This window comes from Felis catus, chromosome C2 (assembly GCF_018350175.1).
Source record: "Felis catus isolate Fca126 chromosome C2, F.catus_Fca126_mat1.0, whole genome shotgun sequence".
Taxonomy (NCBI): Eukaryota; Metazoa; Chordata; class Mammalia; order Carnivora; family Felidae; genus Felis; species Felis catus.
The window spans coordinates 81,521,873-81,548,285 of NC_058376.1; the positions used below are offsets into that span (position 1 = coordinate 81,521,873).

General features: G+C 41.4%; 1 protein-coding gene across 4 annotated transcripts in view; it reads left to right on the forward strand.

Moving 5' to 3' along the window:
* Positions 1 to 827: 827 nt before the first annotated feature.
* Positions 828 to 26,413, forward strand: part of IGF2BP2 (insulin like growth factor 2 mRNA binding protein 2) — a 157,718-nt gene continuing 132,132 nt past the window's right edge. For 2 of the 4 annotated variants that reach the window (XM_019840016.3, XM_019840017.3), the window contains exons 1-2: positions 828 to 1,092; positions 2,676 to 2,736. In XM_019840016.3, the coding sequence (XP_019695575.1) occupies positions 915 to 1,092; positions 2,676 to 2,736 (239 nt within the window). In that variant the 5' untranslated portion in view covers positions 828 to 914. The remainder of the gene's footprint in view (positions 1,093 to 2,675; positions 2,737 to 26,413) is intronic. The other 2 variants (XM_011286035.4, XM_019840018.3) reach the window with 1 other exon arrangement.

Sequence of the window (26,413 nt, forward strand, 5' to 3'; positions counted from 1 at the left end):
GGCGTCCCGACCCCCGTCCGCGATCCCTCGACCACACGCGCCGCCCGGTCGCCCCGGAGAGCCGGGCGAGGAGCGGGTCTCCGAGCGAGCGCTCCGCCCGGGACCGCGCAGGGCGCCAGACGCGGCCAACTCGCCGCGAAAGTTGTTGTCTCCCAGCCTGCCCTCGCCTCTCACCTCCGAGACACACCTTCCCGCGGGCCCTGGCAGCCGCACTCTCACATCCGGTCCACCTTGCGCACACCCCTCTCCACGCTCTCTCACGGCCCCTCTCCCTCCCACGCCTGCAGCGGGCGGCCGCTCCCCCGCGCCCCCTCGTGCACTCCCACCCGCGGCCGGGGCGCGCCTTCCCCGCCCCGCCGCACGCCTGGCCTCCGCGCCGCGCCCGCCCGGGCTTCTGGCGCCCGGGAGCCCCAGCCCCGGGCCGCGACCCGCTTCCGCCCGCCCGGCGGGCGGCAGAAGCCAGGGTAGCCGCGCGGGGGGCGAGGGGCTCGGCTGCGCGGGGCGGGGAGGGGGCGCTCGCTCGCTCACTCTCGGCTGCGCACACGCCCGTACAAACTCTCACACAGACACACGCGGGGTGCGCTGCCGCCGCCCGCCGCTGCTCCTCCTCCCGCCACCGCCTTGAGAGGGAGAGAGAGGGAGGCAGAGAGAGCGCTTTGTCCGCGCGCCGCCGCCCGGCCCGGGACTCTGCCCCGAGGAGGCAGCCGCGCCGAGTCCCCGCCTCCGCCTCTGCCCCCGGGCGGGCCGGGCCGGCCGCGGTGGGGGGAGCCAGGCTGAGGGTGGGGGTGGGTGGCGGGCGGGCGGAGGGCGGGGAGGGGGGGCGGAGGAGGAGGAGGAGAGACGAGGGCAGCGGAGGAGGCGAGGAGCGCCGGGTACCGGGCCGGGGGAGCCGCGGGCTCTCGGGGAAGAGACGGATGATGAACAAGCTTTACATCGGGAACCTGAGCCCCGCCGTCACCGCCGACGACCTCCGGCAGCTCTTCGGGGACAGGAAGCTGCCCCTGGCGGGACAGGTCCTGCTCAAGTCCGGCTACGCCTTCGTGGACTACCCCGACCAGAACTGGGCCATCCGCGCCATCGAGACCCTCTCGGGTGAGCAGTCGCCGCTGCCCCCTCCCCCCGCCTCGCCCAGCTCAGGCCGGGACGGCGCCCGGAGGGAGGCCGAGCCCGGCGGGCGGCGCCCGGCGGGGGCTCCCGCGCCCGCACACTCACTTCCACGCACCAGACCCTCAACTCTCGCCGCCGGCCCGCTCCCGGGACGGCCCGCTCCCCTCCCCCCACCGCTCCGGATTCCCCCCTTGCCCTCCCAGCCGCAGCCCTGGGGCGACCCCCGTGCCGCTCCGAGGGTGCCTGGGGCTCGCTCGCTCTCTGGGGGCACCCCTCCTTCCCTATGCTCCCGGGCTGCTCTCCAGAGTTTCCCCACCCCCATCCTCAGAGAACCCCCGTTCCCTCTCTTCCCTGACCTTCGCGTCACCCCCTTTGTCAGGGACCCCCTTCCAATCCTGCATCTCTTTCTCTCTTGACCGGACCTTACCCCTATCCTTGCCTCGTGCCCGGGACCTCTCGCCCTCTGGCGTCCCCTGAGCCGCACTCTCCTTTGGAGCCCCCTCCCCACCTCGCCTCGCGGTCCCCCACTTTCGGCACCCCCTCGGCGCCACCCTGATGATCCCCTCCAAGGTTTCGGGACTCCCCCAACCCCAATCCCTGCACGACGGCACATCTCTCTCGGTCCTCTCCCGAACCTTAGTCCCCTCTCGCTCGTCTCTCAAGCGCTCCTATTTTTCTCTGAATTTTTTGTCCGATTTTATTGAGAAGAACTCGGGGCTGGGGGCTTTCCGCCGCCTGTCCCCCCGCCTCCCGCTCGGCCAGAAGCACCTTTTTACGAGGTGCCCTGTCTCAACTCGGTGGGGGCCCGGGCTGAGAACCGGGAAAGAGGCGACCGGGGGGCCCGCGAGAGCGCTGGAGCCCAGACGGGAGACGGAGAGCGACACACACACACTCGCGCGCGCGCGCACTCACCAACTCTCCCTCTCGCACACGCACCGCTCGGAGCCGCGCTCGCCCCAAGGCCGGGAGCCTGTGCCCCCCGAGCCCCGGCCCGGCGGAAGACCCTTCCCCACGGGTGCGCGGGGTGGGGGCGGGGCGGCGGCGAGGCCAAGGTGACACCCTGGAGCCGGCCGGGACTGGGCTCTCGCAGCTGCGGCCCCGGGGTGGGGGGAGGTGGGTGGGGGGCTTCGGTGCGTCTTCTGCGGGCCACCGGGTGGAGAAGTCAGGGAGGGGAGCGCAGCGGAGCCCTCGGGGCCCGGGTTAGCGGAATGGAGAGGTGGGGGCCGGGAGAGGAGCGGGGCCGCGCCAGCCCTGCAGCTTGAGTTTCAAATGAGCTCATCCTTTCAAATTGGCGCCGCTCTTTATTAAATTTGTTTTTCCGGTAATGCCACCCACAGCTATACCTGGGGTCGGATCCGGGCTCGCGCCCTTCCCACCTCGTCCCGAGACACGGGGCGCCCACCTTGCTTCCCACTGGCAACCAAGTTTGCCCAGCTCGAGCCCGGTAGGAGACCCCTTGAGGGCGCCCGAAGGCGGAGCCCGAGCGTGGAGTTCTGTGCGTGCCCCTCCTAGACCCCCGCCGGTTTGATCTAAGGAAGGTTCTGAGTGCTTTAATTTCTGTTTTAAAGGTAAAGTGGAATTGCATGGGAAAATCATGGAAGTTGATTACTCAGTCTCTAAAAAGCTCAGGTAAATATATTTTGCTTAGTTATTTTGTGATAGGGCTTAACGTATAAATACCACAGTACACTCAGTTTTTTAAAAATGTGCTTTTATAGTTAAAAAACTGCTTTTGTTTGTTTTGTTGGTGGAGATAACGTAGTTGAGAAAGTTAGATTTTTTACTTTCATTATATAAGGTGTTTACTGTACTTGGAAAATATCTGGTGCCTTATTGGGGGTGGGGGGTGGCGAACTCTAGCTGTGTGAAATTCGCTGGGACCGTTAAACTTGTTTATCAAAACTTGCCTCCCACCCCTCACTCCCACCCCTACCCCCAGCACAGTGGCTACAAATGCTTGTCAAGACTTCCTGTGAGATGTTAAGAGTAAATATTTACTTTGTCAACTAAATTGCTTAACTAAACTTCGCGATTAATTAGTTTTCTTTTTTAGATAGCTTAATGTTGAATAATAAAATAATTCAGTAAGAGGTCAGTATTTTGCATAGCATTGTAAAGAAGTGGGTTGTTTGGAATGGGTGGCAGTTAAAAAGCCAGACTTTTTTAGTCCCTGAGACTACTGAATGTTGCTTCTGAGCGTTTTGTTGTTGTTGTTGTTGTTGTTGCTTTTAAGATATGTTTGAAGCTAAACAAGTATCTCTATGAGTTCTGTAGCTACATTTAAGGGCACTGTTAATGAAGGAGTAAAGAATTTTGTGGAAGTTGGATTTCTCCACAGTGATTTGCCTGCAAGAGAAATATCTCTGTGAGGAGAGAATGAGGGAGAACATCTTTGTTTAAAGCTTATTGTGGACTTTAAATTGGGCCCCTTTATTACTCATTCTAGATTTTTTTTTCTTCTCCCATGTGTTGTAACTTAGTTTATATCCCATTCACATACATTTCTTCACCATTAGTCATTAAGTAGCTCGGCTGAAAACTCTTAAGTCTTTGATTTGCCACCTTTACATTTTCTGATACTCAACAGTGCAACCACTTACTTGATTTTTGCCAGGATTGAATAGATTCTAAAACAAACCATAATAATTTTATAAATACTTAGATGTTTTGTTGAAGAGGTTTTAAAAAACTGTGGGCTCATTTTCAGATACTTTTATTTTAACTAAGCAACAGAATATCTTCTTTGCAAATGATTGTAGCGTATCAGAAAGCTTATGCCTTTAAAAAAAGGCAAAAGTTATGATTTGCAGTTTCAAATGAAATATAAAGCTAGTTTTTCTCTCTAGGAGCAGATGTAATGTGTAGCTGATTGGTTTTTCAGTTAAGTATTCTAAATTTGTTATACTTCTATATATGTGTGTGTGTGTGTACTTTTTTTTTACCTGAGAAATCCAAGTTGAAGCTTTCTGATGTATTAAGTATTTATTAAGAAATTTAAATCACTCATCTTTTACAACACTTGAAAATTTGATGAAAATATTGAACAAGGTTTGAAAGAACCACCTAAAACATTTGAAGGGCTATTATTCTATAAATGCCTAATTCTATTGGCTGTATAGCTGTTCTGAGTCCTTTTTTGGGTTATAATTAATAAAAAAAAATCACTAGAATTTTAACTTTGGTGACTTGGTGTCTCATTTCATGTTATGAAGTGCATTATCTCATGTTGCAATGTTAAGTAAAATACTAATTTAAAGTTACTAACATCTCCTAAGACTTCTCACAAGTATACTTCTAAACTTTTTCTTTCAAAATGCAGGAGTTATTTGCTGTTAGCCAGAGTGTCATTTAACTAATTTTGTTGTGTTTATGTAAGAGTTCAGAATTAAAAGCATGTCCCCAATTTTTAGTATTAATTAAATAAAGAACAAACTAGGACTTAAACAGCCTTATTAGTACAAGATTTCTTTGAACATGTGGGCAATATAAAATACCTAGGAGGTAGATTAAAATGCGCTGTGTATGATTCACTACACTGAAGACGTCTGACATACCAAATGTATGCATAAGCTGCTGTTTTAGAGGGTTGCATCATTTCTGATTGGATGGCTTTACTCTTTTTTTTCCCCCTTTACTTTATTGGTTTAAAATGCAGGAATTAGTTACTTGTTCTGCAGGCTGAGGGAGAGATGTCTAATGACTGGTGTTGTGTACTGAGCTCAGACCCCTGGGATGAAGCAGCTGTATGTTCTCATGTACAGGGCACTACCACGGTGCTGGCTTTCAAAAAGCAGGGTACTGTGACATTTGAAACCAAAGCTTTTATGTTATATGGTGACTATTTTGGTGTTCCTTTGTTGCATTTCCATGAAATTTAACAAGTTAGAAGCAAATTTGTCAGCGTTAAGTCAGTTCTATATGTGGTTTTTGTGTTAGTTGAAGTGAAAATGTGAAGAAAACAATTCATCCTCATTGCTTGCTTACTTAAAAATCATTCAGCAACTGAGTGCTCATTTTCTTTATATTGTTCTGATTTCTTTCTGCTGTCAGGAATGAGTTTTAATATTTACATTCCAAATAGACTTTTTAAAGCTAATGATAATTTGGGAGGAGATGTTTTTATCTTAAGTTATGAAATTATTGGCATGCCATTTGCTTACCAATTGGGTCTTTTGTTAAATGTCATTCTAGCATCACTTTATATGTGCTATTATAGTAGACAGACTATATAACCATTATATTCTCAGGGTCATCAGAAGTAGAAAACTCTTGTTTTTTTTTTCTTTTTGGCACATGTGTTTCATTCTTATTAGATACAAATTATTGTAATGTAAATCATAGACACACCACCTATTTTTTACTTTCTAAGTTGGTTTCAGGCTCTGCTGAATAAAAATCTTTGGATCTTTTTTCTCTATTCACATTTCTTGGTAGTGTATATGAATCAAAGATTGCTTAAAGAGGAAGAAACTGGAAATTGCTTTAAAAATCTGTTAAAAGTTGTGGAAAATGCCTTGACAGAAATTTCATTTTTCTTGTCGAGTTTTTAGTTGGAAAAAAATGTATATGTATGTATCTGTATATGTACCTACACACTTGCACACGCATACACACACACACACACACACATGCACCCACATCACATAAATTGTTTGGAGCGAGAACATACGCTAACCTGAATGTGCTTTGTAACTAAAGTTGAATGATTCTGTGAGAAACAAAACTTTCAAAAATGTGATTTCTGCCCACTGCTAGGAAGTAACCAAGTGGTATAGACATGCTTTCACTGAGATGGTGTGAATACTATGAGATAGTGTAGGAAAAAGCTATGAATTTGTCTTTCATGAGTTAAAAATCAGTAATTGTGTTGTCTCCAATGCAAATGAATTCAGTCTCCTATAGGAATGTTAAAGAAAACAGTATCTCAATTGTATTTTGCTTGTATGTACTACATTGTGTATAGTTGAATTAAATACCAAAAAGAAAAAAAACAAAAACAAAAACAAAAAAAACCCCATCCAACCTCAAACCCTTCCTGCAACAAAGGCTTTTGCTGCATCAATTTTTAATTTTGAAAAGATTTTTTTAGGTTAAAGTTATATGGTAGGCTTCTATTTAAAGAATTTGTTGAATTAAAAATTGATGCCTGAATTTAATTAAATAGATTCCATGTGTGGATATAATGTATATTAATATAAAATACATGTCAAACTGTAAGATAACTTTAATTTGGCTTTGAGTTGGACATTACATTTCCCATTTTAAAAAAGGCTAATAATTTTTTCATATGGTTCTAGGCTATGCCATAAACAATTACACATTTTTGTAACCTTTAAGAGATAAGTATTAGAATTAAAATAAAAGCAATAAAAAAAACCGTTGATAATTCAGGTGGTAGTGTAGGTTTAAAATTCAAGCTTACAAATATTAAAAAACTGGTCATTTGGTGTTTTTACCTTATTTAGCTAAATATTAGAAGCCACTGAAATCTACAAATCAAAATAGTTTTTATGTACTGCTTGATTTTCCAATTTGTCAAATTCATCTCCATTTTAAATTTGTATTGTAGCAATTTATGAAAGTTTTAAATGGCTACATAAACATTAATTCTAAAAGGTGATTTGGTGATATGTGATGCATTTGTCAAATTGTGTTTTTTAAAATAATATTTCCTTGTAATTATGGCTGGGTATAAGATGACCAGTAAGGGATGGTCTCAAAGGTTTATTTTTTATTATTTTAACCTGAGATTACATAAAGATGAGAGAAGATTAGTAATATTTGTGTAGCACCTTTTATACATAATGATATAATGTATTTTCTTTAAGAAGAGTTTTTATAAAGGACATTAGGCAGTTTGGAACTAATTGCATATCAAAATCAACATTTCACTATTTTGAGTAAATGTTTTTATTTTATGGAGGTTGATCCAGTTTTTCAAGTGGGGGGGTATGTAATTGATGTTGAAATATGCATAAAAGGATAGGAACTTTGGGCACATTTATTAAAAGTCAAAACTATGAAACTCAGATTTCTACAGGAACTATTTACACATATTTGATACTTCTCAGCTTTCTAAATATTTGCTGTCTATCGCTGAATCACTCTTCCAAGTCTTCTAATGGAATTCTCAAAAGTAGATGAGCAATTGGTCAGTTGTGAGAGGATATTATTTGAGCTAAGTGTGTCATCTCTGTGATTCAGTGGGGTGTGTGCACATGGGTGTCTGTGTGCGTGTGTGCTTTGTGGGGGACAGTAGTTTCAGACAGATGGTATCAGGAGGGAAGAGAAGGAAATCTTTAACTGAGCAACCATTGCTCTGGATTTCAGTCTTGACAGGGCAAATGAAAATTGCTAGGTGTTTGAACTTTGTGACAAAGGGAATCAGTATTTGCTTTGAGTGATGAATGACTCTTATAGGTGCTTAACCTTGTGGAAGCCAGGGCTCAGGTACCTGTGTGGCTTCTTCAGTGAGCTTGCTGCTGGGAGGACCATCCAATGCACAATCTATTCTTCCTTTCTTTTGCTTGGATATCCCTTCTCACTAGTAGAGTTAGTTAGCTCAGTGACTCTGTGAAGGCTCTGATGATCTATAAGCCATTTTTATAAATGATAGAAAATTAAAGATTTGAATATGCATTTTCACTTAGGAATTCTATACTGTGGAAGACAGTAGATTATTTTACATAACAAGTACTCTGACGGAATCAATTTCATTAGAAGCATAGTATTAGACTGGTTTCTTTGGAGACTTAAAAAAATTGAACTATAAGTTTCAAAATACATTTTTAAAAATTCCACTTAAATGCCACCAACGTGTCTTCATTGTTCTTTTCTGTGTTGAAGAACAGAGTAGTGTGACTTGGCTGGGCCAGTTTTTTAAACCAGTTTCCTAAAACTTTTAGTCAAAAGCATCATGTCTCAAAAGTTATGATTGACTTCTTAATTTGAAGGATGGGATAGTTCTGTTGAACAAAACATGCCCAAATAGTTTATTAGTCAAAGTTTATCCTTTTTACACTGAAATTCAAGTCCAGTTACTTTGGGTAGTCATTCAAAACACTATCACTGAAGAAAAACATAATAGCAAATAAACAACAAACACCTACTAGTAAAGATAACAGTGCTTCCTCCCAGTTATCATCATTAAAATATTTTTAAAAATCTTTTACTTTATAATTTAACTTCATGCTTACAAAGTTATAATTTTCATTTGGTGGCATGGACTCTATGGGTTCTATTTTGGGCAGCAAAATTGCAGAGTGCTCAAAGCATTATTTTTAAGGTTTTTCTTTTCCTGTTTTGATCATGTACTTTGGTCTTTCCATAAAATAGTGAAGAAAAATTATTTTCTTTTATAGAAAAATTCAGATTCTGTTGTGCTTTGGCTTCTAAAGATGAGGGAGAATATAGTAATTATTTCTTTAATTTGGTGTAAAGTTTGGTGGCATATGGAGGTAAAGATTAAGTAGACCAGAGAAAATGGATGCTTTTGCACTCATAGCAGGCAGTCAAATCTAAAAGCTAACCCAGCTAACCCATCATTTAATAGATACATGTCTCCTTCCCAAGCCTCTATTTCTCACTGCATAATCTTGCATTTTTGAGATACATTTTGTTCATTTATTCCTGGATTTCCTTACTATTTATCTGTTCTATACTTTATTCTGAAGATGTGAACATTAGTTAGAATTGTTTACTCTCAAGAACATTTCATTAAAGAGGTGTTTTAATAAGTCCAATAAATGAAAAGAGTTCTGATGCATATTTTAGACTTTCTGATATTTACCTATATCATAAGAAATGTTGTTACCTAATGACCAGGAAAATATGTATGGGACCATTGCAGTGAGAATGGTATTTTCAGTTTTTCTCATTATCATATAATTAATGTGTGCCTTAGGGGGAAGCTTGGATTTTTAATTTTTGTTTCAAATGTGCTCAGAAAGGTGGTTTCATGATTCCATGCATTGATATGTGAATAATGCTATTGTTATCGCAGAGAGATACACATATTTTTTATGTGCCTGCATCTTATATTCATATAATACTGATGATGTCCCAGCCTCTTCACATTATTTCATTTATTCCAAATAATTATGGGAAGAAGATGGGACAATTAATATCATCCCCTTTTTCAGATGAGGAAACTTAGTTTCAGAGAAATTTAATAATTTGCCTGAGGACACATACCCATTAAATAGTAAAGCTAGGGCTAGAACCCAGGTCTTCTGATCCTCAGTCCACAGTGCTGAGACTTTTTTTTCTTCACTTGTTTAAATTAAAAAAGTCAATCTAAGTGTTGTATGGTTCAAAAGGTGCCATTCAAGACTAATGGAAATAACTGAAAATAGATTTGTTTGTGAATGACCCTTTGCAACAATCTTACTCTTACATCATGCTGAATGATCTGTACTTTATTTTTTTTTTTTTTAGGAAAAAAATAATTAGAAACAGTCAATTTAAACATTAACAGCAGCATTACCTCCTTTTATCACCATGCTTGCCCATAGACAGAAATGGGGTTGGATTTTATTGTTGTTGTTGTTGTTATATTGCTTTTTTCAGTGGCTGCATTCCTTGTGTTAAGAAATAGAACACTGCCAGGGAAGATGTATCTCTCGACATCTTGAGTCGCACGCATTAGGCAGTGAGCTGTAGCCCTGGTTAAGACTAGAAGCCATGTGGAAAAGGAAAGTCTAGCTCAGGGAATTGCTTGGGTGGGTTCTTCCCAGGTTTTAACCAACCCATTGCTGGAGGTCAGGACTGTGTTCTGGTTTGTTTTCCTGGTAACTGTCAGATCTTTCCCTAGATTTGGTGTTTCTCTGCTTCAGTTTCTGTACAGAATCTGGCCTTTGGCTTCTCCGTGGGGATGGAATGAGTATTAGTAGGACAGCATCCATGAGGTTTTCAGAGTTCCTCATTAATGACATAATCACTCAAAAACATATACTAAATAAGCATGTTAGGTACAGTCCATTTCCCCTTAATTGTAAACTTTTCCTGTATTTATCCTCTTGTTTCCTTTAACTGTTGTGTGCTATCATATTTATATGGTGGTGGAGGGAGGAAGACATGATCAAGAAAACAATAGGTGAAAAGATTATTTTCAACCCCCCCCCCCCCATTTCTTTAAGTTAGTATAGTCTGGGGTAGGGTGTTGCATGTTCTGTGCAGTTCTGACTTGGAAAATGGGCGAAGGAAGGTAACTAGTAGTTAAAAAGCAGCTCGAAGGGTGGGTGATGTGTATTGAGGAGGGCACCTTTTGGGATGAGCACTAGGTGTTGTATGGAAACCAATCTGACAATAAATTTCATATATTGAAAAAAAAAATAAAATAAAAAGCAGCTCGTGTCTTAGGTGCTACACCAGGCCTTATGTGTATCTTATTTTATCCTCACCACAGCCGGGGAAGATCTGTACCTCATCCCTTTTACAGATAGGGCTGTGAAGCTTCTGACTCAAAAGCAGCCCCTCCTTTCACCTGACAAAACCTGCTTGCTTCAAAGAAGCAGTGGCCCTATTACCTTTCCTGCCTCCTAATTGGAACATAGTAACAGCACTACTCCTCCAGCAGGAGCTGTGATAATGTTTGCATAGGTCACAGGGTAACTTTGTATATTTTTCCCAATGCAGAATAAAAAATCTACATGTATACAACAGATATGCTGAGGAAGATAAGAGGCTGAAGTCCACTATATATTTAATTTAATATAATTGAGAAACAACTGAAAGTGTTAGTCGTAATTGGAGGGCACTTTCTGAAGTAGTCTTACTGTAGAGGCATTAGTAATTATAAAAGATAGATGTTTTAAAAAATCATTGTGGTTGAAAATGAGTGTAAAAAAAGACAAGCCATAATGTGTATGCATTGTGGGGAGAGGTCTGTATTTATGCCTTTGGCTCAAGTATATTTTTTTAAATCCTGAAAAATACAGCCTTTTTTGTCTAGGACCTAGAATGTTGCACAAAGTTTGGCATGCTTTCATTTTTATCTGTACATAAAAATGGCTTAGAGAAGGAAAATGGGGGATTCTCACAAATTGCTTTTCATAAGATGATTCATCTTATTAACATTAGAAAATTTTAAACCTTTTTGACACCTGGAAACAGTGAAAGCACAAGGAGTAGGAAGATCTATATGTTCTTTTTGATACAATATTGAAACCTACTATACAGTACATTGGTGACTTTGTTTTAGGTAAACAAGGTGGAAGTTACAATCATACTATCAATGAAATAGATATGCAAGAGTTGTGCATCTAGATATAGATGTTATTTTTTGATAACATAATTTTAAGAACTTAATTATAATTAAAAATAAAAATAATGACTTTTCTCAGTCAAGAACCTCTAATAGAGCTTAAAATGTTATCAGAGAAGACCTTTCTATTAACTTGCTACCTCTTCTCTTTACTTTTTGCCTTCAAAAAGCACACCAAAAAAAAAAAAAAATGTAATTGAACGGGTTTCTGTGGACAGGTTAACCTCAAGCCAATTCACAAAATAGAAGATACTTTGAAAAAGCTCATGTGAGGACAGGCTGTAACTAATTGTGTTATATGGAGACCTTTTACTTGAGTCCCTCCTGATCTTTGTGATTTTAACAATGCATATTTGAGAAATGAATGTTTTCCTTGTCATTGTGTGGATAAGATTTTGGAGTAAAATGTGCATCTTTGAGAGAGTAGGAGATAGACGATTAGACAGTTTAACACTGAAAAAAAATGCACTTTAACCTCTTCAGTTAGAAAGAAAGAAAGAAAGAAAGAAAGAAAGAAAGAAAGAAAGAAAGAAAGAAAGAAAGAAAGAAGGAGGGAGGAAAGGAAGGAGGACAGGAGATAGGCAGCCATAGGAACACAGGTGACTGAGTGAACAGTGTCATGTAGCTTGTTCATTCTCTAATTCCAGAGCATGGGGAAAGACTGGTACTCACTGATAGTGTGTACAAGACAGTAAATGATTCCAGCGGTGACAGCAGGACTGGAAATCTCACGCAATTTGTTCTTTTCTTTGACATTTAAAAACTCTAGGAGTATGTGGCTGGCTTGCCCCACAAAAGGTTTTGCATTTCTTTCTATGAGGCCCTGTACTGGCCACTTCCTCTCTCTCTCTCATTCTCCTTCCTCTTTGCATTTCTGTGAGGATGGCTGGGCAGGGCTGGAAGGTGCTTGGTTTGTAGGCCTGCCTCCAGCTGAGTGCCCCCTAGGTGGCTGGGTTTGGGGAAGCCAGGAAGGCATGTGTGCGCTTGCTCAATGTGTTGGAATGTATGGGTTCTGTGGCATACGCTTACCCGGAAAGTGCAGGAGGCAGGCAGACAGACAGACAGACAGACACACACACACACACACACACACACACACACACACACACACACACACACCCCACACACACATTCCTCAGTGGTAGTGGGGGTCAAATGTTGGCTTTTTGTGAGGAGTTGAAAGTTTGGGAAGGAATTTCCCAGTGTTGAAAGTTTGGGCTACTTTCCCGCCCCACTAAAGTGCAATTGTATTTATTCTTTGTAAAGGGAAAACATCTTGGGGTGCCTGCATGGCTCAATTGGTTGGGCGTCCAACTTCGGCTCAGATTGTGATCTCATGGTTCATGGGTTTGAACCCCACATCGAGCTCTGCAATAACAGCTCAGAGCCTGGAGCCTGCTTTGGATTCTGTGTCTCCCTCTCTCTCTGCCCCTTCCCCGCTCACACTGTGTATCTCTCTCTCTCTCTCTCAAATAAATAAACATTTAAAAAAATAAAGGGAAACCTTCTTTGTTGTTTTTTATTTTTTGAATACTGTTGAAGGATAGAAAAAAAATTTGTGGATGCATAAATAATCTGGCCCTTCTCCTAGATCTAACTGTACTCTTTCCTCCTTTCTCTTCATACTAATAGTAATGTCTTTGAATAAAGGACACTGAATTTTTAAAATAAGCTTTTGAAAACTCTGAGTTGTGCTTCTGCTAAAGATGATAAAATCAAGGATCTTTAGAAACCAAGTTTTAAGCTCAGAAACGTAGGATTTAGTCTCCCTCTGAAGGAGTAGATACTCCTCAACCGAAATACTAGTTGGTGAATATTCTTTTTATTTGTTTGCCCCTTAATATTTTTAAAAACTTACATTCGTTTTTTTATTCACAAAAAGTTTGAGATGACAAAAGTGCTGGTTATTCAATTATTTTAAATAAAGAAGGTAGGGATTTAATTTTATGAAGTAGGTAAGTGAAACCAGCGTTTTGTTTTAAGGGTTCTAAAAGACTGGGAACAGGTGGTTGGTTCTAATATAATTCTTTTTACATCTTAGGAGATTTGCCAAGGAAGAGTTAGCTCTTTGGCTCATTGATTTTTGTATTAATGGTTTGCTGTGCATGTCTGTTTCAATAATGATTTCAAAACAACAATTTTGATACTGAAAATCTGTGACTTGAGTTCAAATGTAATGATTATGGTGAAGATGTTAACACTACAGCCTTAAAAATTTCCAAGCCAAAGTGCTTTTATTCCTTATGGCAGTACTTTTAACAGTATGTTCCACAAAGCCTTAGGATTCTGAGGAGATGTCAAATTTATGAGAAGGAAGGAGTGGACAATGTCCCTGGGAGACCCTGGCTTCTTAACTACCTTTCAATCAGAACACAGCTACATTCATTGCTGTTTTATATACTGGAGTTCAGTCTAGAATTGGGTTCAGAAAAGGGATTTGCCACTTTGAGAAATAGTTTGAAAGTTATCTGTCATATAGTGTATAATTTTGGGCCTTGAAGCCATTCCTTGTTCAGGCATTCCCGAAGATCCAAAGCTCTTTCTTGAGGAAAGTTTAGACCCTGCCTTTGCTACTTCCAAATCTACTTTCTGTGGAATGGCCTGTCACTTTTGCTTTAGTAACAAATGTTTGTTTTGCCAACTGCATGCCAGACTACTAAATCTTCGGATTCTTCTACAATCAATAGCACAGAATGTTTGCCCGTCAGGAACCTCCTAGGGAACTCCTTGGCCAATGATTGCACTCCGGTTCTCAACAGAGCCATTAGCGTCAACTGACTTTGTTGAGTGATGGGTCTAGTAACATGGGACCCACTCACTCATTAACAACAAGTTTTTGCTTCAGGAGGTCCAAGCAGGTTGGCCCACCTGCCTCTTCTTCAAGAGAGCATCCCTACTTGATACGGTATCAAGCAAGGTATATGGTGTGGTTCTAGGTATGAAGCAGTGATCTTCAAAATATTTTCGACTGGTTCGAATGGACTCCTAACAAGTCAGAAAGGACATAAACCATTATACTCTAATACATCCTTGCACAGTATCAGTTCTGTATGCATGAGTCTTGTTCAAAAACAGGATGTTACTTCAAACAATATATATTATTCTCTCAGTGATTTCTTAACCTGTGGTCAAGGACTCTTGGGGGCAGTCCTTAAAGTCCTTGGACTTTGCTTTCTGTGTTATTTAAAGAGCCTCCTAGATGGTTTTCATGCTGAGAGAGAGAGAGAGAGTGAGTGTGAGAGACAGACAGACAGACATGCACATGGAGGCTTTCCCCTCTGAGCTCTGCTCTTTGCCCTTTTGCCCTGTACTCCATTGTTCCAGCTTCCTGAAAACTGGTCTTCGAAGATTGCAGATGTCACATCATATATCCAAGTTTTGTTGTAAGACTGTTACAAGAAACCACCATATATTTACCGGGATCCACACTCAAATACTGGCAGGTGATATAAGGGGTGGTGAGGGGAGGGGTTTCTATGAAGTACAGGATGGCTATCTCTTCAGTGGGCTTCAGCCAGCTACTACCATGTGGAAATGTAAGGCCAGTGTTCTCAAACCTGGTTTTTCAAAAGAAGCTGGAAGTCAGAGTTCTTATGTTAAATATTGGCAACAATTCAAACATTTTTGTAGATACTGTGAGGGTCAAAAAGATGATAACTTGTGGGTTGAATCTGGCCCATGGTTTGCTGGTTTGCAGTCTCTGCCCATGAAAATCTGCAACTTTTGTAAAATACTGTTGAAGACTCTCTCCATTATGTTTAGTATCTCCTACCCTTAAGGCTTGTCTGGGAGTGAGAGGGAAAAGTTCTTCTCTTCATAAACTGGTTAAACTTGTATGTCTTATCTAATGATGATGATAGCTCTTTGGGAGCTCATTTGCAGCAACCATCCTTAGTCTAGTTAGTTTTCTGGAATAATTTTTTTCCATTATAAAGTACCTTATACTTTTGGGGCGCCTGGGTGGCTCAGTCGGTTAAGCGTCTGACTTCGGCTCAGGTCATGATCTCGCGGTCCGTGAGTTTGAGCCCCGCGTTGGGCTCTGTGCTGACCGCTCAGAGCCTGGAGCCTGTTTCAGATTCTGTGTCTCCCTCTCTCTCTGACCCTCCCCCGTTCATGATCTGTCTCTCTCTGTCTCAAAAATAAATAAACGTTAAAACAATTTTTTTAATAAAAAAATAAAGTACCTTATACTTTTAATTTTATGTAATAATTTATTGTGTTTCTGTTATATTAAATCATCTGAAATCCTTTTTTTTTTAATGTTCATTTTTGAGAGAAAGAGAGAGACAGCACTAGCAGGGGAGGGGCAGAGAGAGAGGGAGACACAGAATCCGAAGCAGGCTTCAGGCTCCGAGCTGTCAGTAGGTCACAGGGCTCGAACCCACGAACCGTGAGATCACGACCTGAGCTGAAGTCAAGCGCTCAACCAACTGAACCACTCAGGCACCCCTGAAATCCTTTTGTAAATTTAGAATGTATGTATGCTGAATATGTGACAATCTTAGTTTAATGTATATGCTATTTCATAATGCCTGTTCATGAGAAAAAATTAGTCCCCGTTTTCCTATAATTGGAGGAACATATTCCCACATAAGTTTCAATTATACACTCTCCAGTTAAACACTGGGCCAACTATAGGTAATGTTTTAAACCACTTTCTAAGAAAATATGATTCTCATATGTCTGGCAAACATTTTTTTAAGTAAGAACTTGAGTTCTGCCTGCAAGTGAACATCTAGGATAAGGCAGGTAGTTTTAAAGCATAGAGTGTACTTGGCAGGAAAATTCAGTGGTGAAAAGTAGGGCTTTTAAATATTTTGCAAAATGTTTTGGTTACTCTTGCACTTTCTTGTATTTAAGTTGACAAAATTGAAAGCCATATAGATGCTGCTTCTAGGTCCGGGGTGCAGTAAATACTCATTAAGGCCAAAGTAAATGAAAACTACCAGTTACCTAAGGGACCTTACCAAAAAAAGCCAAAAAACAGACAAAACCACCACAAAACAAGAAAGCTGCTAGGACAGTTGGATTAGCATTTTTTTTAAATTTTTTTTTCAACGTTTATTTTTTTGGGGACAGAGAGAGACAGAGCATGAACGGGGGAGGGGCAGAGAGAGAGGGAGACACAGAATTGGAAACAGGCTCCAGGCTCTGAGCCATCAGCCCAGAGCCTGACGCGGGGCTCGAACTCCCGGACCGCGAGATCGTGACCTGGCTGAAGTCAGACGCTTAACCGACTGCGCCACCCAGGCGCCCCTGGATTAGCATTTTAAAAATGTGTCTTTTTATTCTAAAACTTACATGAATGAAATAGCTCATTAGCAGTCACTATAAGGGTGAGGTAAGTACGTGTCTTGGAGAATGTGAGTTCTCAGTTCATCTGTGGTAAGGCACAATAGAGTGACATGTAGGTGTCTGGGAATTCAGGATTTCATTTGGCTTCCTTCATTTGTAAAGGATCGAATGGTCATCGGTTCCATTAAAATAGCCAACTCTGTTTTTTGGACTGGTCTTTTGAACCTTACCATTTTGAAGTTCCATGAGATCTTGCTCTTGTCTTATTTTTTAATTCCACTGCTGCAGCTTGAATGCCTTGAAAAGTGGAATGAGCTGCTCATTAAATATCTTTCAAGTTTTAAAAATTAAAGCCATAATGTATCATTAATAATTTGCTTTTATTTCTTCTTTTTATTTTCAAATTGAGGGCAGGGAGAAATAGCAGTTCAAAGTTTTTACTCTTGTGAATGGGTTTTTCAGTCTTTGTACTGAATCTTTGGCTTAAGTGGAATGAAATCTTCATGGGCATTTTAGGTACAAAGGCCCTTTAAAACATGAGGTATGTGGGGAGCCTGGGTGGCTCAGTTGGTTGAGCGTCCGACTTCGGCTCAGGTCATGATCTCACAGTCCGTGAGTTCGAGCCCCGCATCAGGCTCTGTGCTGACAGCTCGGAGCCTGGAGCCTGCTTCGGAATCTGTGTCTCCCTCTCTCTCTGACCCTCCCCTGTTCATGCTCTGTCTCTCTCTGTCTCAAAAATAAATAAATAAACATTAAAAAAATAATTAAAAAAAAAAACAGATATGCTGCAAAGAACAGTTGTACAGGGCTGCAAAATGAGTATTGGAAAGCAGAACTTTAGATTTGGTGTAACCAGAATAAGTTTTGCAAATCAGTCTTTTTAAAAAAATTAAGGGTGGGTTAATCTTAGTATTATTAGACTCAGTGTGATTACACAAAAATACAACTTCCTCTCTAGGTATTTCTTTCTCCAACCCAAATTACATTAAAAATCTGCTGGGAGGGGTGCCCGGTGGCTCAGTCGGTTAAGTGTCTAACTGTTGATCTCGGCTTGGGTCTGGATCTTGGAGTCGTGAGTTCAAGCCCCGTGTTGGGTGTGAAACCTACTTTAAAAAAAAAAAATCTGCCCGGAATAATAGAAGAAAAATCTATGTATATTTTTTAAGAAACAAAAACAAACCAAAACACAGAAATAGCAGTCCTCTTATTTCAAGATAGTAGGAAGATACAAGCAAGTTAAGTTGTGTTTTTATGTAGTAACTCAAAGATGATCAAGTTAAGCAGACAGTATCTGAAGTTGTTGTGGGAAAAAATAGACAAGTGCAAAAAATGGCAGAATTTACCAATGGCTGAGATAATTCATACCCAAGGAAATGAATGATCTTAAATGTTAATTGCAAAACAAGATACTGTCAGATGTTCTGTATTAGTAATCTATTGATGCATACAGATTACTCCAAAACTTAGCAATTTAAAGCAGCAAACATTTATTATCTCTCACATTTTCTGAGGGTCAGGAATATGGCAGCAGTTTAGCTGGGTGGTTCTAGCTCAGCATCCTTCATGAGGTTGCTATCAAGCCTGCTCATGTGGTTGTTGAAAGGCCTCAGTTTCTCTGTGGCTGTTGGCTAGAGCTTTCAGCTCTTCACAACATGGGCCTCTCCTGAGGTCTGCTCACAGCATGGCAGCAAGAGTAACCCAAGAGAGCTGACCCCACACTGCCTTGTACCACCTAATCAGTGAGTTGCACATCAGCACTTCTGCCTTATTTTGTTTGTCAGACATGAGACACTAGTCTACCCCACGCTCAGTGGGAAGGAGTTACTCAAAAAGAGAATACCGAGAGGTGGGAATCATTGGGGGGAGCATCTAGGATTTAACTAAGTCAATCAGGAAAAGTCAACAAATCAAAGAGAGACTTGCTTAGTCTGGGGCATATACTGAGGAGAATAATCTCCTTCTATTAATACTCAGCCCCTTTTGGAATAAAATGAATTCCTTATAAAACACCAGTAATAACAATTGTGGATTACTGAATCCTTTTATAATTCTTATTTAATTTTTCTCTACACTTTCTAGGGTGAGGAAGACACTACTGTCCTTATTTCACAGATTAGGGATCTGAGGCCCAGACTGTTCACATTACTTAGACGGGATCGTATATTTAACATTCAACCAGAAGTGTTCCGCCCCCCCCCCCCCCCCCCCGCCTTTTTGACTCTTTCTTTTCTCTCCCCTAAAGAGTGAGTTACTTTTGGGGCACCTGGGTGGCGCAGTCGGTTAAGCGTCCGACTTCAGCCAGGTCACGATCTCGCGGTCCGGGAGTTCGAGCCCCGCGTCGGGCTCTGGGCTGATGGCTCAGAGCCTGGAGCCTGTTTCCGATTCTGTGTCTCCCTCTCTCTCTGCCCCTCGCCCGTTCATGCTCTGTCTCTCTCTGTCCCAAAAAATAAATAAACGTTGAAAAAAAAATTAAAAAAAAAAAAAGAGTGAGTTACTTTCTCTTTTATAAAACGCAACTTAATTTTTTCCTTTCAGATTTATCTGAAAGAGCTGAGTTTTTTAATGTTTAATTGAAAAGTTGAAAACCCTGTTCTTGTATCAATAAAGATGTTAGCTACTTTTCTGCCAGCAGTAAAATAGCCTTTTTGCTATTTTTGTAATGGGTGAGGTCTGATTTCTCCAAAATTGTGCCATACTGTGGTTAGCCATAGTCTACAAGAGGAAAATATATTTACCCTTCTTTAAAATCATTGGTTTTCTAAGAAATATGCTATTTACCACACCAAATCTGAGTAAATCTTTCTGAGACAAAATGCAGTGGTCACTTTGATACCAGACAAGGCCAATTCTCTCCCCCACTAAAAATGCAGAACATCAGGCCTTCAGATCTTTGGTATCTACCTTTATTATACATTTATCTCTTGAGGAAATTTGATACAGTTTTTGGTGTTAGTCATATCCATGTTGGTGCTGAAGGGTTCACTCTGTAGCAGTGTCTTGCTAAACTCATGCAATCCTATCAACATTGCCTGTAGAATGTCCTATGACTTCAGTCAAATATAGTATTTTAATAGGCCCATCTTTAAATTTTCATTGAATCTTGGTGCTTACTTTACTTGCATTGCGTATTCCCATAACCCATTTAACCTTTTCTCCTAAAGGCCCTGATAACATGATAGTGTGGAGTGAGGAGTTATTTTGGTTCTTTCCTTCTGAATTTGTGTAGACTGAGGTTTATGGAGTGTTAGGGTCCTTTAGGAGTTACTGCTCTCTAGGAAAGATAGATACTTTTTATGTTGTTAAAAAAAAAAAAAAACCTTTGGGGTAAATACTGAATTTTTTACACACTGTATATTCTAGTTAAACAAAGTTTATTCTGAGTTATCCTTTTTGAGAGAGGATTGTCCCTGAGTGGGTTCTTGACCCCTCCTTAGTTTAAAATCTTGATGTATTTTTTTTTCACAAAACAATCAAATGATTACATTAAAAAAATTTTTTTCTCCAGAGATTTTAGAGAGAACCCCCCCCCCCCCCCAACTGCTTCAGTGGAAGGACCAAGTTTAAGATTTATTTCAGATTTTTGTCATCTTCAAGAGTTAGGAGGTTAAAGGTGAGCATGAACAATTCTGGGAGCTCAGAGGACCAATGTGATATGTAACTCTACACCTTTTTTATTATTTTTGTAATATTTAAATGCCAGTAGATATTTGCCCAGAGAAGTGTATTTTTTCTTATTCTTCCTCAGTGACTTATCCTCTTGTTACAATCCTAGCCCGGGGAAGAGGGAGGAGGGAAACAGTCAGAAGCCATCTAGTGGGCTGAAGTGCCTCAGATGACCTGCTTGGATCTCATATAATCTCAGTTATTCCTCCTCAAATGACCTCTCCAGTTGGTTTGTTTTCAAAGTCTTAGAAAAGCAGAATTGCAGGTAAAAGAGAATAGTTCCTGCTTGGTCACGTGATGGAGCCTGGCTCCTCACAGAGCCATGTGGGTGTCTCTACCTGCAAAACACCTCAACATAAGAGCTGTCCATATAGTTCCAGTTAGGACATCATTCTTGTGAATGCCCCTGGGTATGTGTAGTGGCCCTTGTGTATGGTTGTGTGTTTTTTGGAGACTTACATGTCCTGGTTTTTCAGAAGTGCTTCTGGGCTAATTCAGTTGTTATCTGACCCTCAGACATTCACTATTGTGTCTAACAGCCTAGGGACCACATAATGTAGAATGAATGTTGTTGGGCATTTTTCATCATCAGATGCATCGGGTCCTCTCTGAAAACAGAAGTATCAATTTTTCTGAATTTGGTTGATGCTGTTCAATTCTCAACCTGAGTTTATGGTTTGAATTAAATACATTGAAGCTTCATTGATGCAGGTTAGGGAAGATCAATGATAATTCATCAAATGTCTGAATGGGCAGATTTTTAAAAAATTTATATTATCTTCAATTAAGTATTGCAACCTGAGTAAACTAACAAAATTTTGCTAAAGAGCAGTCCTATCAGACCTTTTTATTGAATATAAAAAATGATTTCTATTCATCATATCAGTTATGTGTAAATACTTCTGAAATGTGTTTAAATAGCTTATACTCTTGAGTACTTTAAATTTCCCTCTTATGATCTTGTTTGTATTGATTCTTTGGTTGAATAAGCACCCCTTCCCCTCTTTTTAAGAAAAAGGTAGAGTAGATTCCAGTTTTGTGCTATAACAATTAGAATTCATGACATTTCACTCTTCAGTGGGTTATAATATAATCTCAGTTTTTTTGTAGGTTTCCAGTGCCCTTGAGATGCAAATAATTTAATATCTGAGTATTATCCTGTTCTAGAAGAATTTAGGATGATGCCTTTGTAATTTTCACATGACAAAAAGCGGTTAAAAAATCCATCCATTCAGAAGAGAGTTCAATTTAAATCATGGCAGTCCTGTGTCACTTAATTGCCAGAAAGTGAAGGTAATTTTGATCAGAGTAATTACACCTTAATAAAATGGAAATACCTCTTTCTTTCAGTACTTTTATTTGGTTAATATTCATCAAGAAGAATCTAATAACCCAATAGAACTTTAATTTGGGGGCTGTTTTAATATTAAAAAAAATTTTTAACATTTATTCATTTTTGAGAGAGACAGAGTGAGTGGGGGAGGGGCAGAGAGCGAGGGAGACACAGAATCTGAAGCAGGCTCCGGGCTCTGAGCTGTCAGTGCAGAGCCCGATGTGGGGCTGGAACCCACAAACATTGAGATCGTGACCTGAGCTAAAGTCGGACGCTTAACTGAGTCACCCAGGTGCCCCTAATTTGGGGGCTGTTTAAAGTATCCAATAGAACTTTAGTTTGGGGGCTATTTTATTCTTTTTAATTTTTTTAAAAATTTATTTTGAGAGAGAGTGTGCACACACACATTCAAGCTGGAGGAGGGGCAGAGAGTGAGAGAGGGAGGAAGGGAGGGAGGGGGGTGGAGAATCCCAGGCAGGCTCCTCAGTTTTAGCACAGAGCCAGAACGGGGCGGTGGGGAGGGTGGGGGTGGGGGGGTGCTGGCTGGATCCCATGAACTGAACTGTGAGATGATGACCTGAGCCAAAATCAAGAGTTGGATGGAGCCTAATCGACTGAGCCACTCAGGTGCCCCTGGGGGCTGTATTAATATTTGATCATTTGACATTTGATTCTGTACTACCTTTACAGGTAAAATTTAAATACATTTTAGTTTTGAAGGAAATACTGTGGGTAACTTCTAAGATTGAGCCTAGCAAGCTACATTTTTAGAGATAGGATGATAACCTTCAATATCCAGCTGTTAAGTAGAAGAGGCTGCCTGGGAGTTGTGTTCTAGTGGGAGGTATAGAGCCTGTGGTCTCCTAACCCCTACTACATCAGCACTCCAAAGGGTACTTCCGGTGTTTAACTTCTACACTCATTTCAGTTCTTCTAGCAACGAAAAAGTGTTTGTGGGTGTTTTCATCTTGAGAAAAGCTTTTACTTCTGGATATTTTCTCTGTCGGGGGTCTTTAGAGACCTAAGCTTTGTTGATAGTGCTTCAGTCTGGCTGGTGGGTAAGAGGGATTCCATACCTAGTTGGTGATGTTGCATTTGGTTTTGAAATTCACTGCCTGCCAGCTCTCAATACCTCAGGTGAATGTCACATAATGTCCCAATAATTTAAAAAACGTTTTTGAGACTCAGTAAGGAATTCAAGTTATTTCAACTCAGAAGAGCGTTACTTGAGCACCTACTGTGTGTTTAGCCAGAGTGCAGGGCACAGTATATAGGATGCAGAAGAAGCCAGCCCTCAGTCTCCACATTAATGAGCTAGGTTTGGAGGAGTCTTACTCTTTCCAAATTCACAGAAGCAAACCACGAGGCAACTGCTGCTTTTCGCCCTTACTATCCCTGTACCAGCTTAACGGGTTACCATATTTCTGGTTAGTCAAGAATACTTCTCAGATGTCTGTGGTGTGTTAAGTTTGGAAGAGAGCAAGACTCTCAACCTGAAATTGAACCTACCCCCACCTTCCCCACCCTACCTGTATGCATCCCTGGGTGCGTTAGGTTTCCCTTTCAGATTACATTTTTTCATCACTTACTCCCAGGTATTCATCCACACTTATGTGTGAGGCATTGTGTCTTAGGCAATTATTGTTGTAAAAAGTACAAAGGTAGATAAACCATAGAATCTGCCTTCAGGCTGGTAGTAAAATTAGCCTGTAGTTCCTGATCACACCTCTAATGCCCAGGGACAAAGTCCAGGTGCACCCTCGTGGGGCAGGAAGTACACTGCACTGCTATTGTTAAATTTGTTTGGGCAGTGGAAAACTGGCAACTGGGCGATCCCCTTGAAGATACAGGTGTAAGGTCCTCTCCTGTGTAAAGATCCCCCAGCTCCTTCTGAAATGTTCCTCTCAGGTTCTCACTATTTCCTCAGCCGTCACCAGCCTGACAGCGTAGTTATCTGTGTGCACAGCAGGCCTGTCTGATAGTCTCCTCACTGCTCTAGGAAATAATGACTTACTCACGGTGTGTGCCCAGCCATCACATAGCTGGTGCTTGCTAATGGTAGAAGTGAATTGTCCGATTTTTAACCTGGTTTAACTTTAGTAACTCAAATGCTTAGGGAATGGTACATTCTGATAAACTATCTGTGGTAACTGATGATTAAGCAGAAAATCCTTTCTTTGGCTTGCACTGTTGAAAGCCTTTCTAAAATCTTAGATCTCACCGTATGGAGGAGTGGTCTAATATATTAATCATCAAATTAATTTAGAATAAAATTAATTTAGAATATTGTTCAGCTAGAGAAACTTTAAGGCAGTCCTTTTGTGTGGTCTTTTGACCATCAGTATCACCTGGAACTTGGTAGAAATGCAGATTTTCCACCATAGCCCAGGCCTCCTGAATCAGAAATTCCTAGGTGGGTCCAACAATCTGTGTTTTTTTTTTTTTTTTTTTTTTCAACGTTTATTTTTTTATTTTTGGGACAGAGAGAGACAGAGCATGAGCGGGGGAGGGGCAGAGAGAGAGGGAGACACAGAATCGGGAACAGGCTCCAGGCTCTGAGCCATCAGCCCAGAGCCCGACGCGGGACTCGAACTCACGGACCGCGAGATCGTGACCTGCCTGAAGTCGGACGCTTAACCGACTGCGCCACCCAGGCGCCCCAACAATCTGTGTTTTAACAAGGCCTTTACGTGATTCTGATACACTGAGTTTAAGAGCCACTGGTATAGGTCAATTGTTCTGAACCCTGGATCCGTATTATAACTACTTGGGGAGCTTTATTTGAAAAATGAAGTCCCTGAGCTCATCTCCAGAAATTCTGATTTATTTGGCCTGGGTAGGCCTAACATACCTATTTTTTAAGTGCCCCCCAGGTGATTCTGAGGTCCAGCTAGAGTTGAGAACCAGTGATGTAGGAGTGGAACAGAAATTTGGAACTTATTCCACATTATCCTCTGCAGCTCTCTTAAAAAATAAATCCAGGGCACCTGGCTGGCTCAGTTGGAAGAGCATGTGACTCTTGATCTTGGGGTTGTGAGTTCGAGCCCCACACTGGGTGTAGAAATTACTAAAAAATAATAATAATAAACTTAAAAAATAAATCCAAAGTAATTCTTCTTTCACCTAAAGAAAAATTTACATTTATATTTTGCTTATCAGGGTCTCATTGAGCAAGCAGTCCCTACTTTTCATGTCACTGCCTTAATAAAAAAGCAAGTGTTTTTATGCCAGTGGTATTTTCCCACAGGAATAATGTCATATTTGGGTGTTAACTTCCTGATCAAGGCCTTGGCATCAAATAAATCATAGATGGGACCAATAATATATCATAAAATCAATGATACAATAATTATAAACCTCTATGGTCATTTAAAATCATAATATTATGCTCCAGGTCCAATAAAATCATCATAAATGTGGTGTGCAACCTAGGATTGCCCCAGATGTCTCAGGGCCATAGAAAAATGCATGTGGTTGTTTTAAACACAGTTTCCTGAATTTATTATATAATAAATATTTATTAACACTATTTGTATGCACTCTTAGAATTTGGAGAGGAAAGATTCACATAGGCTAGGTCTCTAAAAATGTCCAAGGAAGTCTTGGATGGATGCCTTTTCTACCAGTAGACTGATCAGGAGTAAGCTTGAGGGTGGATAAAAATACTGGGATCCAATCACCATCTGCTGTTGGTGGAGGTAGTTAATGTGGGTGTTTCTATCCCTGAAAAGCTCTTCTTAACGAAAGGACTGATCTAAGATTTCTCCTCTTGGCCTTAGTTCCTTCAAAGTTCTGCCTCTCAGCCAATATAAAGGTAAAAGAAGAAATGATATGATCGGTACACTTCACATTTGACTGAAAAGCCATAAGTTAAGTTGTTAAGGCCTGCTTTTTGAGGGAGAGACTTCAGATATTCTCTTCAGGGTGGTCCAGTTGGCATAGGGAGGTGAGAGTATGGGGGAATGGTGTGGTGGTGTTCAGGTGGGGCCTGAACACCCAGTTCAGTCTGGCTGCGCTCCTTAGCACCTGTGTGACTTTTTTTTTTTTTTTTTTTAACATTTGTTTTTGAGAGACGGGGAGGGGGAGGGGAGAGGAAGAGAGAGAGGGAGACATAGAATCTGAAGCAGGCTCGAAGCTGCGTCAGCACAGAGCCCAACATAGGGCTCAAACTCAAACCGCGAGATCGTGGCCTAAGCTGAAGTCGGATGCCCAACCGACTGAGTCACCAGGTGCCCCTTGTGTGGCTCTTGATAGAACACCTCTCTGAGCTTCCCTCTTTTTTCCTGTAATGTGAGCAAGAACACACCTTACTCCCAGAATTGTAAGGATTGAATAGGTTAATATAAGTAATTGTCCCCAGCAAGGGAAGCTTTCCATAAAAGTTACTTTAAGTAGTTGAAATATTGACTGGGGAAACAGATGAGGAATTCTGTCTGTATCATGCCGCTCTTGACCCTGGAGTAGAAAGCCTGCTTCCTGATGGGTACTCAAGCAGATAGAGTTCTGGGAAGCTAGGGAAAACAAGGTGCAAATCCTTCCTGAGAAAGACAATAATAACGTCCATGGCTTGGGTCTTGGAAAGGCCCAGGAATGGCTGGAGTTTGAGTGTGTTGTCATACTTGTAGCCAGGTCTGCATGTTGACCTGAGCGCATTGTCAGTTAGGGATCTTGGTGACTGTCTGTTGCTCAGTAACTAAAGTGTTGTTTGGACCAAACTGTTGTTTCAAACTTTTCATGGCAGGTATTCCCTG